General features: G+C 37.5%; 3 protein-coding genes, 1 non-coding gene and 1 pseudogene across 4 annotated transcripts; 3 read left to right on the top strand and 2 right to left on the bottom strand.

Annotated features, from left to right (window-relative positions):
• Positions 1-433: 433 nt before the first annotated feature.
• Positions 434-3,303, bottom strand: LOC103865984 (annotated as a pseudogene).
• Positions 3,304-3,543: 240 nt separating this feature from the next.
• On the top strand, positions 3,544-6,774 carry LOC103865552 (bifunctional enolase 2/transcriptional activator). The gene is made up of 13 exons (XM_033290230.1): positions 3,544-3,749; positions 4,229-4,357; positions 4,440-4,487; positions 4,576-4,662; positions 4,742-4,822; positions 4,913-5,014; positions 5,111-5,191; positions 5,324-5,539; positions 5,634-5,828; positions 5,925-5,975; positions 6,055-6,195; positions 6,281-6,337; positions 6,444-6,774. The coding sequence occupies exons 1-13, from the start codon at positions 3,684-3,686 to the stop codon at positions 6,522-6,524; spliced, it is 1,335 nt and encodes a 444-aa protein (XP_033146121.1). The 5' UTR covers positions 3,544-3,683; the 3' UTR covers positions 6,525-6,774.
• Positions 6,627-11,126, bottom strand: LOC103865983 (CBS domain-containing protein CBSCBSPB2). The gene is made up of 2 exons (XM_009143858.2): positions 9,120-11,126; positions 6,627-8,998 (listed from the first exon to the last, which is right to left on the bottom strand). Exon 2 carries the CDS (start codon positions 8,954-8,956, stop codon positions 7,310-7,312), a length of 1,647 nt encoding a protein of 548 aa, XP_009142106.1. The 5' UTR covers positions 8,957-8,998; positions 9,120-11,126; the 3' UTR covers positions 6,627-7,309.
• TRNAL-UAA lies at positions 7,069-7,151 on the top strand. Its single transcript has one exon. It is a non-coding gene; the product is annotated as a tRNA-Leu (tRNA).
• Positions 11,127-11,407: 281 nt separating the features above from the next.
• LOC103865551 (polyadenylation and cleavage factor homolog 4) lies at positions 11,408-16,124 on the top strand. The gene is made up of 7 exons (XM_009143352.3): positions 11,408-12,000; positions 12,886-12,987; positions 13,083-13,340; positions 13,473-13,595; positions 13,671-14,108; positions 14,197-15,678; positions 15,784-16,124. Exons 1-7 carry the CDS (start codon positions 11,641-11,643, stop codon positions 15,796-15,798), a joined length of 2,778 nt encoding a protein of 925 aa, XP_009141600.2. The 5' UTR covers positions 11,408-11,640; the 3' UTR covers positions 15,799-16,124.
• The last annotated feature ends 255 nt before the right edge of the window (positions 16,125-16,379 follow it).

The raw sequence follows: 16,379 nt of genomic DNA, 5'->3' as shown, positions 1-16,379 counted from the left end.
GCTTATTCTCCGATTATCTTGTAATGGATCTTGTAATATTATATTATTGACTAAATTTAGTACATTTGTGATGAAGTTTTGCTCTTGTAAATATAGTTAAATTACGGTATGGTAAATGTTAATTACTTAACTCTCAAGCATGAAGTTTAGCTCTTGTTAATCACTGTTTATTCCATACTGATGTAAGGTAGACGCAGCATGAGACGTCAATTCTGGTGGTTCTGGTATTGAAGGTATTTTCTCGGGTGATAATCCCTTGTCCCTTTCTAACCTGCATGAGTCTCGCAATCATGTATATCAGCACTTATGGTTGAAGCTATTGTTGTCCTGTCTTGCGGTAGTTATGTTGCCTACTCAAACATCTGACCCCTGGCGGTTCTTACCAATTCCCTATCTCTTATCAAGCTATTGAAGAATGGAAGTTTTCAGCGTGAATTTTTCGGTATCATGTTTGATAACTATCACTATATGTCTATTTTTGATGTCATTTCCTTTTCTTTTGTTACTTGAAACTTTAATGGAGAAGTTGATGCTGTGGCAAAATCAGCCCTCTCTTTGCTTGTTAGTTGTTACTAATTCCCTCGGTGGAGTGTAAACTATTTTTAAGTAATGCATGTTGTTTGATCAAAACATTTCCCTACTGATGTCATTTTTTATTGCATGCCCATTGATTAATATTTCTGAAACACGAATCTTGTGGTTGGCTTCACTACGTACAAATGGCTAAAAGCTTGACTTGCCTCCTTACTCTTGCTTTAGACTAATCCAAAACAGTGTGAAAGAATACAGTCTACGTAATGGCCAAATTTTGATTGCAAAACTATCCCACAGGTTCATAATCATAGTTATTGATAGGATATAACAAATGATGGTAAACGACGAAGGTTCATATTTATTATTAGAAACTTATCTTGTGTGTGATCAATATTAAGCTAAAGAACAGCGTTACGGAAAATAATAAACTTCAAGAAACATATTATCATGCTAGAAAGGAGACAATCTTTGAGACCTTGCAGTAGAAGGACCAATCAGGATGAGAAGAATCAATCTTGGGTTGTCCGAAAGAGTTCTCTTTAATATAAGCTTGCACGTCTGATGCATTTGCCAGATCATCCAAATAAGAGCAGAACTCTCCTTCTGGATCTAGCGTGCATAAAATTACATAAACAATAAAGTCACAAAAAAAAAGATAAGTGATAAACATCAAATGCTAAAAATTGGTTGCATACCAAGAAAATCATCATTTTTGTCTGTAGGATCATAAGGCAATGGAAACACTCCTGTATTGTCCTGCATGCACATCAAGATATATCAAAGTTGGAAGCAGCACCTAAATGATATATAAATTTATAAAGAGATTTGGATTATTTTACAGGATTAATAAGAGCTTTGTAGGGCTCATTATCAATGAGAAAAGTGTTTGAAGCAGAGAACTCTTTGAACTTTTGGAACACTTTAGAAAGATCCTTGAAGAACATTGGCTTATCACTGTTCTCTAATGTCTTGAGTCCAATATTAGTACTCTGTTTTTGATCCTATATATAGTTAACAAAGAGTGTAAGATATTATATGCATATATGAAAAGAAATATATCCATATATAAAGATAAAAGAGTCTTACCCACACAAACAATAGCTTATTTTTCAGATCTTCAAGAACAATGTTAAGGATTATATCGACATTACTCCTACAATCAAAATCATGAAAAATTAAATCAAAGTATATACTTATAAAGTTGAGAAATGAAATGACTAACTCGTTAGCAGATGACCAAATCCCAACTTCGAATCTCTCAAGGCAAAACTTCATGAACTCTCCAGCAAATGGCCTCTTATGCACTGAAAAAACCGAAAATAAAAATATAAAACATCGTATATTTGTAACCAAATAGAATTGAAATGTTATGTTACCAAGATTTGGCCCACAAGTTGAATCTGGAGATCGGTTCTCTGGCTTTCTACGCAAATTTTGCATATGGACTCGGTATAGAAGTAGACCATTTGGACTTTGATCAAGAGTTTCTTCTTCTTTTTATCTGGTCCTAAGCTAAGTTTGTCTAGAATCGAACTCAATTCTGTCTGCTCTGAATCTTTCTCACTTGCGTACTCATCGTCGTCACTGTCATCCGCCCGAACAATACTCTTCTTGGATTTTTCTTCTGCCATTTTTCTTGTTAGTAAAGAACGTCAAGACTAATGTTGTAGATTTATACTATTATTAGGACTCAATAGGGTTAAGCCTTTTTTAAGTTGGTGGCGATTTAGCTTCACGAGGTCAAAGCTCATTTATTTGGCGTTTCTCTTCATGCAGTTCTTTGGTTACTACAGTATACATGACATAAATTGACTTAGAACTACTAATCAGAGGATCCCACATGTCATCTAATCACTTGCACGGTTACACCGTATATAGTACCAAACGAATTGGCTTTCACATCCGCATGACAAGCCCAACAACCAGCAATGAGAGACCCCGTCTCACTAACTGAACCCCGTCTCACTAACTGAACCGAGGGATGGTGCGCGATAGAACCTGAACTCAGGGCATCTTCATCCATGTTCTATATTTCCTCCGTTTTGAAGTAAAATATAGAGTGGGTCTTAATTGATATTTTCATCTCATCTTTTTTAAATATTGATTTTAGTTTACTTTTCTTATATTGATTTATTATTTTATTTTATTAAAATATTAAATAGATAATTTATAACCAATATGCTTTCACTTATAATGTTTTTAATTTTACTATCATAACCCGCTTAATGATAAAAAAATTCACCATACAAAATTCATCTGATGGTTGTATTTTTTACCATGCAAAATTCTCTTACAATTTTTTTTTGGTTATCAATTAAAGTTGAACTCATTTAATGTAAAAATGACAATTCATCTGATGGTTGTATTTTTACCATGCCAAAATTCTCTTACATTTTTTTCATGATTTAGTTAATAACTAAAGTTGAACTCATTTAATGTAAAAATAACATATACTAATTATAATTCTCTTGACTACATTCAACTTTGATTTTGACACATTATATTTACAATTTTAATATGTTAAAATAATACTATGAAACTTCCTATTTTTGAAAATAGACAACACTAATTCTATTTTCTTTAATATCAATACAAATGGAAATAGTATATACGGAACTGAAAATGGAATAAACTCCAGAACCAAATATTTATTTACTTGTTCGAAAATCTAAACTAAACTTAATCGTAATGATTATTACTTGGACAAGGATCAAAGGAAAATAAAAACCTCCGTTGACAAAAACGGAAATAAATCCTCTTTTTGTATTAAGTTATTAAGTTATTTTATATTATATTTATGAGTCCACTATCCTATTATTAAAAAATAGAATTCAACCAGTAAGAACAAGACACGTAATAATAATTCACTTAACCAGGCTACACCATATGGCAACTGCAAAAAACGAAAATAAAATAAAAAACCTCTTCTCGTCTGCAAAAGGAGTGCAGCACATCGTTTTGTCTTCTTTCGCATCCGACGAGCGTACTTTATCATCCAACGGTTGATATTAAAACAATCCAACGGCTCTCACATACCCATTTCCTCTTTATATACCTAACCAGACCTCACCCCTTTCACCAACTACTCTTAACCGTTCGCTAAAACCCTCGAGCTCATCGCCAATCTTCTTCTAGATCTACTCGAAACCATGGCCACTATCACCGTCGTTAAGGCTAGGCAGATCTTCGACAGCCGTGGCAACCCCACCGTCGAGGTTTGCTTCTTCTCGCTTAACTCTCGTGGATCTGTTTGTATGATGAGTATTTGAGCTTAGGTGACTGAGACTGTGCTTTGATCGCGATTAGAACCATAGATTTGAGTCTCGATCGCGATTTGAACTGTAGATTTGAGTATCGATCGCGATTAGAACTATAGATTTGTGTTCTGATCGCGATTAGAACTATAGATTTTCGTTTAGATCGCGATTTGAGCTATAGATTTGTGTTTAGATCGCGATTAGAACTATATAATTGCGTTTCGATCGCGATTTGAACTAGAGATTGTGTTTTGATCGCGATTTGAGGTATAGATTTGTGTTTATTGCTTTAAGTGGATCGTGAGAGATGATGCAGTATCATCGTCGATCATGACCTTGATTATTGTTTATATTTGGATCTCACGTTACTTTGTTAGTTAGTGATGGATTTTGATTTATAGTAACGAAGCTAATGATTGATCTGATGATTTGTTTAGGTGGATGTACACACATCAAATGGTGTCAAGGTTACAGCTGCTGTTCCGAGTGGAGCTTCCACTGGTATCTACGAGGCTCTTGAGCTTAGGGATGGTGGATCTGATTATCTCGGAAAGGGTGTTTCAAAGGTGCGTTGTGGTTTTGATTTTAGTGAAAGAAGTGTTGTATGCTTTTTTTTTTTGTTAATTTGCTCTTTGTTGATTTCAATAGGCTGTTGGCAATGTGAACAACATCATCGGCCCAGCCTTGATTGGAAAGGTGAGTCTCTCTTTGTTTAGTGCTTCAAATTTGTTTCTTAAGCGGTTGTTTTCTGACGTTCATGTGTTTTATTGGTTGTTTCTTGCAGGATCCAACTCAGCAAACTGCTATTGACAACTTCATGGTCCATGAACTTGATGGAACTCAGAACGAGTGGGGTTGGTGCAAGCAAAAGGTAATTCAAGGGAAATACTTGTTCTATGTTTTCACTCAATTATGAAAGACGTGTGTGACCATCTTGGTTTTGTGTTCAGCTTGGAGCCAATGCCATCCTTGCTGTGTCTCTTGCTGTTTGCAAAGCTGGAGCCGTTGTCAGTGGCATTCCTCTCTACAAGGTAGACTAACAATAAGACTTGTTGTTGTTACTTAGTTTTTCTGGTACTAGATGTTCTAAGCTTCTCCTTTTTCGTGGTATTTGAGTGCAGCACATTGCCAACCTTGCTGGTAACCCTAAGATTGTTCTGCCAGTTCCTGCTTTCAACGTCATCAATGGTGGATCACATGCAGGAAACAAGCTCGCTATGCAGGCATGTTCACTGTGGTTCCTTTTCGTTGACATGTTAAATTTCAAGCTTCTTCAAGTTTTGAAAATTTCTGATTGTGACTGGCTATTGTGTTTGCAGGAGTTTATGATTCTCCCTATTGGAGCTTCATCTTTCAAAGAAGCAATGAAAATGGGTGTGGAAGTTTACCACAACTTGAAGGTAAACCTCAAATCACTGTGGTTTTTGAGATGCCCTCATAAATGATGTGCAAAATTTGTGCTCCCTAATACAGCTCCTGTAACTCCAGTTAATTCCTGTGGACTAACTAATTTTTTTCCGTATGTTTTCCAGTCTGTGATCAAGAAGAAGTATGGCCAGGATGCTACCAACGTTGGTGATGAAGGTGGCTTTGCACCAAACATTCAGGAGAACAAGGAAGGTCTTGAATTGCTCAAGACTGCTATTGAGAAGGCTGGATACACTGGCAAGGTCGTCATTGGAATGGATGTTGCCGCTTCCGAGTTCTACTCATCAGACAAGACCTATGACTTGAACTTCAAAGAAGAGGTTAAATTTTATTTCCTTATTATTTTCATCCTCCTTAGGATAAAACGCAATCATTCCTAACTTATAAGATCTTCCTCTGTTTGTTTCTCTGCAGAACAACAATGGTTCTCAGAAGATTTCTGGAGATGCACTCAAGGACCTATACAAGTCCTTCGTTGCTGAGTACCCAATCGTGTCCATTGAGGACCCATTTGACCAAGATGACTGGGAACACTATGCCAAGATGACCACCGAGTGTGGAGACAGTGTTCAGATTGTTGGTGATGACTTGTTGGTCACCAACCCCAAGGTTTGTGACATAACCCGATGGTCTTACCAGTTTTATGTCTATTTTCCTTGCATTCTCTTTCTCAAAGTGCTTATATTTCTGTCTCTCTCACTCCAGAGGGTTGCAAAGGCAATCGCCGAGAAGTCTTGCAATGCTCTTCTCTTGAAGGTATTCTCCAACCCAAGATTATAGTGTTAATTCAGATTATAATCTTTCGACATTTACTGACTAAATCTTTGGTGAACAGGTTAACCAAATCGGGTCAGTAACCGAGAGTATTGAGGCAGTTAAGATGTCGAAGAGAGCAGGGTGGGGAGTGATGGCCAGCCACAGAAGTGGTGAAACCGAGGACACCTTCATTGCTGACCTATCTGTTGGCTTGTCTACTGTAAGTTGTCAACCATTTAAAACGTTACCAAGCAACCAATTACTTCCATGTTGTCTGATTCTCATTTGGTACTCTCTATCTCCAGGGACAAATCAAGACTGGAGCTCCATGCAGGTCCGAGCGTCTAGCCAAGTACAACCAGGTAAAACATCCCAAACCAAAATGATCATTGTGTGTTTAACAAGAATCAAGAGCTCAGTAGTTTTTTGCTGTCTAACTGTTTCTTCCACTTGGTGTGACATGAACAGCTTTTGCGTATTGAAGAGGAGTTGGGATCAGAGGCAGTTTACGCTGGAGCTAACTTCCGCAAGCCTGTGGAGCCGTACTAGACAAGTGCTGCTCGTAGAAGCGAAGTGCTCTCCTTTGTTACGAGAAAAAGAAGATCTGAGTTGTGCTTGGTCATTTTGCTTTAAATAAAACATTACGTTTGCTTTTTTTTTCTCCCTTTGTTGGTTTATTTTCCAAACCACTCTTGTTGGGATTAAGTTGCTTATTTTTGTAAGAAAAAAACCTGAGATAGCTCTGCCTTTAAAGAGGACAGCAGCTCTTCTTTTATAATCTAATTTCGGCTTCTTTTAATTTCATGTGTGGATGGCGTAGAGGCTGATTTTATCAGCAAAAGTGTTCTACGCTGTGACTGCTTAATGTCTGGTAAAAATGTGTTTCTTTGAAACTTATAACCGCACACTATATGAAAAAAGTCTGTTTGCGTTTGTTGAACGTTTCCATAAGTTTTCCACACTCGTATGATCACTAGAGCGTAATAGGCACTCATACCAAATTAATTGGATCAACCAGAATCGTTCTTCTCGGTTATAAACGTTGTAAACAACTAGCAAGTGATGTATGAATATACACCTTGTTTTTCAATAAGCAGGTTTGCCCGAGTGGTTAAGGGGGAAGACTTAAGTTCTTCTGCACATAAGTGCGCGTGGGTTCGAATTCCACAGCCTGCATTTTTCATTTTTCACACTGAAGAAGTTGAAAAAAATAGATTAGTAGACATCATCGTTTTTTCGCAACAATAATAATATCATTACAGGAACTAGTTTTACAAATGTTAATCGAAAAAGACAAAAACCACATTTTCGATTTAAATCATTTAAAATACATATCATTTCTTGGAACGCTTCAGGTAAACAAGAAAACCTAAGCTCGTCAAGACAACAGCCCCAGCCACAACTCCAGCCTGCCACCAAACCCAACCGCAGCCATCACCACAACTCCCCTCAGACAAATCTCCACTTCTCTCAACACTCACCATCTCCGCAAAATCCACATGCAATCTCAAAACCTTTTGTCCCAAAGACCTAGCAAAAGCAACCGCAGCAACAACATCACTGTCCCTACTAATCAAAACCTTGTCACCTTCATCATCCTCGTACATTATCTGAACCCCTAGATCGCCATCATCACATCTTTGCACCACACCACTCATCACCTCCTCAAAACTCTCCCCCGTCGACTCAAACCTATGCACTCTCCCTTTACGATCTTCGAACTTAAAAGCAAACAAACTCACACTCCCACAAGATTGCAGCTTCCCGGAGTCTACTCCTCCTCCTCCCTCCGAGTTCAACAACATCGTAGACGACAAATCGCTGTGCGTTTCGTAATCCTCAGGTGGGTGCGGGTCTAAACTTAGAGCCGAGTCCCAAAACTTTTGCATCATGGTGTTGGCCATGTCGCTAACAGCTCCTGGACTACTCTCAACGGTGGACATAGCCGCGTGAGTTATTTGCAATACGTCAACACACGCTACTACGTACCCGTCCTTGTCTAAAACCGGAAGGTGTAGAAATTTGCCTTCATGCATGACATGCAACGCGTCGACTATTGTTGTCTCCATGCATGCAGTTTCAGGGTTTGGTGTCATTACTTTCTCCACAAGAGTTAACTCAGGGGAGATATTCTTAGCCACGACTCTCATCAATATGTCCTTTGACGTTAGAATGCCTTGGATCTTGTTTCCAACGGTTATGATCACTGAGTTAACACGTAGATCACGCATCTTTTTGGACGCTACGAAGACGGGATCTGAGGGAGACGCGAGTGCAACTTTTGAGTGTTCTGTAATGATTGTGGACAAGGCAGGCTTGAACATACGGTCTCTTAACGTTTCAACGAAAGGATATGGAGCTGAGGTGTTGTCACTTCCCCATTGACGTTCAATGTCTTCCACAGCAGCAGCAGCTAAAACACTTCCTTGCTCAGCTGCTTTCTCCATACGAGAGATAGCGTCGTAGAGGCATTTTGTTATGTCTAAAAGAGCGATGACTTCACCGTTCTCTACGACCGGTAAGTGTCTGAACTTCCCTTGAACCATCTTCTCAAGAGCCTCGATGGCGAGAGATTCTGAAGTGACGAAGATAGGGTTTCTTGTCATGACTTTGGAGACAAGAGTGTGTTCTGGTCTCAACCCTTCTGCGATCACTCTTGTTGCTATGTCCTTGTCGGTGACAATGCCTGAAAGAAGAGCGCTTGAGTCTGTTAGAAGAACTGCATCAACTTTTTTGCGAGCCATTCTTCGACAAGCGTCAAAGACAGTTGTTCCCTCGGGGATGGTGATGGCTTTGGATAACCGTAGCGTCTTGACGGTTCTTTCGGTGTTTGAAGAAACCGGTTCAGGGAGAGGTGAACCGGGTTTGGGTGAGGGGTTCTCATTTAGGCTACTGCTTCCACTATCCTGGGGTTGGAGAACCGGTTTCTTGGAAGCTGATGATGATCCTCGCCTTGTGCTTCTTTTACCAGATGAAGTCATGTTTAGGAGTATGTAAGGTGGTTCTCTTAATCACCCTTCAATCTACACAACAAGACAATAATTTCATTGCAAGAATATATGATTAAACATAAACAAACATTTTTTTAACAATTTGGATTAGATTTTCAATGACAAAATAACAAAGGAATGTATGTGTCCTTACATGCCATTCAGACCAATGGATTAACGATGAGAATCCAATAATAAACACCAGATGACCAATGGATTAACGATGAGAATCCAATAATAAACACCAGATGATGATGAAAAGCTGGAGATTGATGTGGGTGTAATGGATATTTGGTAGGGTTGGTGTTCTTTTTCAAATCAAACGTGGGTGTCAAGTTTCATCTTCTATGAGCAAAAACCATATTAACAGATTACGAAATTTATATGTTTGATCTTGAGAGAATCCATAGAGGCTTTGAATTCCAGAAATAAGATTATTTGTTATCTGTTTCCCTTTTTCTTTTCCTTTTTAGCTATTTTCTATTTTTCTTAACAACTCACCCTGAAAGAAAGAAGAAGATGAAGACCAAAATTCTGTTATTATTGTTAATCTAGCTATGTCAATACAGTTTGGGTGTACTAATTGGTGAAAATAGTAGAAAATTAATTTTGGTTGACTTTTTTTTTTTGTCATGAGGATAACATTATGAGGTGAAAGGAAAGGATACAATTGTGAAAATAGACCATATATTAATTTCATTTTATCATAAATATGGTTTGGATATAAGAACTAAAATCAAGAACTTATTATTTAGTGAATTCGATTTAGTATAATAGCAATTAAAATGTTCTTTCCGTTACTTATATCATCATGACATTATATATGTTTTTTTAGCAACCCATGGCATTATATATGTAATTTCTTAAATAGTAGCTTAAATTGATATTCTTTCAGTGTTTTAAAAGATGTATGTTTATGTATTTTTTTAAAAGCACTTCTGAAATACAAAAAACCATACTAAAATCATATAGTAAAATCAAAATCATATGTACATATAAACTTATGTTTAATAATATAAATACAAAAATCCATACTAAAATTTAACTAATGTAATAATGAATATACAAAAATCCATATAAAAATTATATAGTTTAAATTATTTTTCATTTCAAAATTTTAAAAGTAATAGTTACATGCAAATTTTAATAATCTATTCCTAATAAAATAAATGCTGTAAATATATATAATTAAATGAAAACAATTTAACTTATGTCTATTTGATTATTTCAAATAGTTAATGTGCTAACACTATATACTATAATCATATTAAAAAAAAGATTGATCCATATTGTTGTTCTTTTGCCTATATATGGTAGATTTAGTTATTTACAAATGAAACAAAACTTGACTCACATTAAAAAAAATTTTTTTGCAAAGATTAATAGCAAGAAAACTAATGATTACATTATTATTTTTTCCAAATCATCTTTCCTATTGTCCACGATACTAGTAGAAAATAATTTTTTTTTTCTTATATAGTTTGGCGGACTTTTAGTGCACTTTTGTTTATATTAAATAGAGTCGCAAGAGACAACTATAATAACACCTCCAACATTGGAGTTTTAGATAAGTATCTAAAACAAAACAAAAAAATTTGTAAACATGAAAAAGAAAGCATGAGTATCTCAATTAATAACTTTAAACGTATTTTCTAGAATTCGATCTTCTATTTATCTGTCTATGATTGCATTTGCTTTTTTAAAAAATAAATAATTGTCAAACTAAATAAACTAAAATTCTAATGTTTTATATTTGAGATTATCTAATTTGAATTTTTACTCGTTAAAAATTCTGATAATTGCGAAATAAAATTTCCTACTTTTAGTGTTTTCTCTCTTATAATTAGATTTTTAGCATGACTAGCTTCATGTTACGATAAATTCAATTTTGGTAGTACAATTCAAATGGTAGATATTACATACTAACCAATTTCAATTTTTTTGTAGGTGATATGTTGGGATCTAAGAGTGATTCACATTTTAAATATTTTGTCTATAATTTTAAAACTACTAATCACATTTCATATTAATCTCTTAAAGCTGCATACAATAAAAGAAAATCAGATGTAGAAATTTTACTTACCAAATTTATTTTTTTAGACGGTATAAAAATATGAACTAAAATATAAATACTTTTTTCCCTTTTACAAGTACGACACACACAACTACAATAAATACATTTACAACTCAAACTGTACAACAAATAACTTAAAGCTACAGTCCAACCAGTAGTTTTTTCACTGTTTGCTATCGGTTTCTGGTTTCAGCTGATCAAGATTTGGTTCAATGTAAGAATTTCTTTCATCACCTTGGGTTTAAACCAGATGGTTCAACCGGACAGATCACTAATGGGCCACTAACTCAACCGGACAGATCACTAATGGGCCACTAACTGGGCCTAACATTCCTGAAACCAGCTCCGATCTCGTCTCCTTAAAATCCCCAATTCTCAACCCTAATTGATCGGAGTTCGTCCCAATCTCTGCCATTTGTGCCGAATCCAAACCGTTCCTATCTCAGCTCTATAGATCGCAATTTAGTTTTTTTTCTATTGATTTGTATTTGAAGCTACTGATTGCTGTAATGCTCCGCCTCCCTCTGATCCTTGTGATCGCAATCGATTTTTGCCGATTAGTTTGTTTTTTCTCGATTCGTGTGTTGATATAGCCCTTAAGATGGAGAATTCGCGTAGACCTTTCGATAGATCGAGAGATCCAGGGCCGATGAAGAAGCCCAGGCTCAGCGATGTGAATTCGAACGCGCGGCAGTTAACGTCGCAGAGAACGATCGGTACGGCGTCGTCTTCGAGATTTCGAGCTGCTGGGGGAAGAGAATTGGAGAGTGATCCGAACGGGGAGGCTTATCAGCCGCAACCGGTTCATCCACATTACGAGCTTGTGAACCAGTATAAGTCGGCTTTATCTGAGCTCACGATCAACTCGAAGCCGATCATAACGAACCTCACGATAATTGCTGGAGAGAATGTTCATGCTGCTAAGGCCGTTGTTGCCACCGTTTGCAACAACATCCTCGAGGTGAATCATGATCACTGTTATAGTTTGTTTTACTCTTTGATCCATTTTTTTTCTTGAATCTCTTTTTTTTTGAGGAATTGTATTATATATAAGGTAAATAAGGTGAATGTGGTGATTGAGATTGTGATCTGTATACGAGGTTTAATGAGAAAAAAATCCAATTTTTAAAGCGACCCTTGTGTCTCTCTGGATGATATGTGCTTTTTTTTAATACTTGTGAATCAAAGTTTTTAGTTTGTCACCTATTGGATCCTATTCTGTAAAGTACCTATACTCCCGAAACTATGTTGTTAATCACTTCTTTTTGAGAATGCATATATGAGCTCCTCATGTCATTTTACTGAGTTTTTCTTATCTTATAGGAGTGTGTAGTCTCTTTGACAACGTTGGGGTTGCTCAATTGTATCTCACTTTATTATTTGAGGAAGAGCTCTTCTCTATAAGCTCTGTTTTTTTTGTGAGGTTGTATTTTCTGTTAGTGCCTTCTGATTACCGAATACTCTCAAGAAAGAGAAGACAGTGTTTATTCGTATTTGGATAGCAGAGAAGCATTGGAGGGAGCCTGTTCAGTCAAGTCGTGGGAAGACAAGGATTACTCTCTCCTTTTTTTTGTCACTTTAGCTTAGAAGCTGAGACTTCTAATAGTGTAACGATGCCATTTTTGGCCATGTAGTTTTCGCTGATGTTCTTTAATGTCTTTCTGTGTCCATCTTTAGTTTCCTTGTTTGTCAGAATATATTTTAGTAGTAGTTTGAATGTCATCATATTTTTTGATCCAAATTTTAGTAGTATTTCTTATCCTTTAGGGTCTCCTTGTTGGTTACTCTCTATGAGATCAAATTGGCCTTTTCTTCCTGGGTATCTGATTTGAAGAGTATTATGCAGGTACCAAGTGATCAGAAGCTGCCAACATTGTACCTATTGGACAGCATTGTGAAGAACATTGGAAGGGATTACATTAAGTACTTTGCTGCCAAGCTTCCTGAGGTTGGTGTTTTAAATTGATAGTCATGGTTATATAATTTCTTTTCTTTTTTTCTGGCTGCGTCATCTTTGATTTTCCTCTTTTTAATTCTGTGCAGGTATTTGTTAAGGCTTACAGACAAGTTGACCCTCCTATGCGTTCTAATATGCGGCATCTCTTTGGAACTTGGAAAGGAGTCTTTCATCCGAACACACTTCAGCAAATTGAGAAAGAACTTGGTTTTAATGCTAAAAGTGATGGCTCAGCTGCTGTTAGTAGCACAGGCCGAGCTGACCTGCAATCTCAGCGCCCACCAAATAGCATCCATGTGAATCCAAAGTATCTAGAAAGGCAACGCCTTCAACAGTCAGGAAGGGTAAGCAACGTAAACTTTCTGCAACTGAAAATTATCAGTGAGGACAAACCTGAAGTAAACACGAGTTTATATACTGATATGTAACTTCTGTAAAAGTTTCCTGAGTATTCTTCTTTTGATTTTTTTGTGCAGGCAAAAGGAATGGTTACTGATGTCCCCGAGATCGCATCCAATTTGGCAAGGGATTCAGATAGACTGGAAAGAGTTTCAAGCATAGCATCTGGAGGCTCGTGGGCAGGTCCAGCTAAAGTAAATGTAAGAATGAGTTTTCCTTGGCATGGTTACAGTTTTTAACCTATGTTCTGTCTACTGATTGTGTGTTGAACTCAGACCATTCGACGACCTCAAAGAGACTCACTCAGTGAACCCCTCTACGAGAGAGATATGGAGTCAATATCAGGGGAATATGATTATACTTCTGAACTACCGCATAATTCTAGACCAGTGATTAAGAAAGTTAATGCAAGGGTTACTGACGACGGGTGTGAGAAACAGTGGTACGAAACCGTGAGCAGGGGTCCTGATCTGATTTCTGACCAAAGGGATGTGTTACATACTAAAAGCAGACTTTCCAACTACGCGACTGCGAGACTAGAAAATTTGGAATCAAGTGGTCCTAGTAGAAACACAGGTGTGCCGTATGATAGTTGGAAAAACTCTGAGGAAGAAGAGTTTATGTGGGACATGCACTCAAGGTTATCTGAAACAGATGTGGCCACTGTCAACCCAAAGAATGAGCTTCACACACCAGAGGAATCAGAGAGATTGGTTAGCTATGATAGTCATTTGCATTACTTTTAATTATGAAGTTTTCTATTTAGTTTCTTGACTTTTTAAATCTTTTCCCATCTTGTAGGAATCTGACAATCACCTCTTAAAACGACCAAGATTATCAGCTCTCGACCCAAGGTTTGATCCGACTTCGACAAACTCATATTCCAGCGAGCAAAAAGATGGAAGTGTTTATGGCCGCTTGAGTTCAACCTCTAATGCAGCTAGAAAGGGTATTCAGCCTCAATCTAAGGTGTCAGATAGACACTCGCCTTTACGTGATTCAACTTTTAAACAGAATGTGACCAAGCAAGATTCTAGAAGAACTCATTCCCTCACTCAACGTGATCCTAGGGCTTCACGGTTTCCAGCGAAATCTCAAAGTGTCCTCAGGGATGACTTTGTGCGGCCTCAGTTAAAAAAATCAAATGCGATTGACCTACCTGATTCATTTCAGGGGGAAAAGTTCGACTCTAAGTCAGCAGGACTTACTATTGCTTCAGAAGCTACAGGACAACGCAACATGAGTGATTTGCTGGAAGCAGTCATGAAGAGTGGAATCCTTTCTAATAATTTAACTAATGGTGCAATGAAGGAGGAGAGTTCCCAGGTTAACCCAAGGGCACTAACCGTGTCAGCAGCCTCTAAGCCTAAGGCTTCGCCAAATTCAGTGGCTGCTAAAAAAATATCAGCTCGTTTAAAATTGGAACGATCCTCTGCACCGCTTGGTTCGGACCCAGTGTCTCTTACCGGTGTCACATCAGCACAGACATCAAAAGAGAGTAGTAAAGCCCCAGATCCTATTTCGTCCCTCTTGAGCTCCTTAGTTTCAAAGGGCTTGATATCTGCTTCCAAGATGGAGCTGCCATCTCTTGTACAATGTGCGGCTGCTCCTTTCATATCACAAGACCATAGTCCTGATCATTCTACCAATAGCTCCACTTCTATATCTGTGGTTCCGTCTGATGCACAGTCATTGGTTGTGGTGGAGAAGGGTCCTTCTACTGCTCCGAAGGTAGCACCAGCCGAAACGGCAGTTTCAGAACCCGAAAACCTCATAGGATTGAAGTTTAGGGCAGATAAGATCCGTAAACTTCACCCCTCTGTGATTAGTAGTCTCTTTGATGACTTTCCACATCTCTGCACCTCCTGTGGCGTTCGCCTTAAAGAAAAGGAAGAACTTGACAGGCACATGGAGCTGCACGATAAGAAGAAGCTTGAGTTAAGTGGCACAAACAGTAAATGTAGGGTTTGGTTTCCAAAGGCTGATGATTGGGTAGCAGCGAAAGCGGGAGAGCTAGAACCTGAATATGATGAAATTCTGAGTGAACCTGAAAGTGAGGATGGTCCAGCCGTAGCTGCTGATGAGAACCAGTGCGCGTGTATATTATGTGGAGAGATGTTTGAGGACTGTTTCAGTCAAGGAACGGGTCAATGGCTATTCAAGGGAGCTTCTTACCTTACCATTCCTCCATCCAATAGTGAAGCCAATGGACCAATCGTCCATGCAGGTTGTCTGACCAAGAGTTCTTTGCCGAGCTTGGGAATTGGGAATGCAATAAAACAGGTATAACTTAGTACTATAGTGAATCTCTAGGGCTCTCTTCGATTGTTCAATCCAGCATGAATCCATCTTTACGTGTTCCTTTCTTGTTTGGTTCCATTCTGCTAGGAAATGATTGAGTAGACTCCATACGAAGGGCCAAGAAACCTATGCTGGAGGAAGCGGGTGGCATCACAGGGGAAACAGGTTTGTTGTTATCCATTCCTCATGATGCTCTCGTGTTGTAGAAAAGTGTCAAAATTTTGAGTCGAGTAAAAAAAAAGATGTGCAGTATTTAAAAGCAAAATCTTATGTATGCTTTTGTCTCCCCTTTTTTTTTCATTTTATACAAAATACAAAAGAGCAAAAAGGCTTTTCCCAGTACTGCACTTCACATGTTTTGTGTCACTAAAGAATATGCAAGCAACTTGGGTTTTCTTATGAAAACAGATTTGTCGAGTTAAGTATCATGAACATCCATCGCAACAAATGACCATATCTGTGTACCTTAGCAATGAGTAGCTTCTGTTTAAAGATTGTTTTATCATTTCATCTCAGATGTTTGTAGCTAAAAAAACAAACACCACATCCGGAGCACATATGTTTCCTTAAAAAATATCATATGTATGTAAGGGTAAAACATTCGATGTGAACTAAAAGAAATATTAAAATATTAAAAAAAAACATCAGAAACGATATAGTTTAATTCTTTTCGGGGATGCATA

This window comes from Brassica rapa, chromosome A04 (genome assembly GCF_000309985.2).
Source record: "Brassica rapa cultivar Chiifu-401-42 chromosome A04, CAAS_Brap_v3.01, whole genome shotgun sequence".
In the NCBI taxonomy this organism is placed as follows: Eukaryota; Viridiplantae; Streptophyta; class Magnoliopsida; order Brassicales; family Brassicaceae; genus Brassica; species Brassica rapa.
This window is presented reverse-complemented; position numbering and strand designations above follow the sequence as displayed.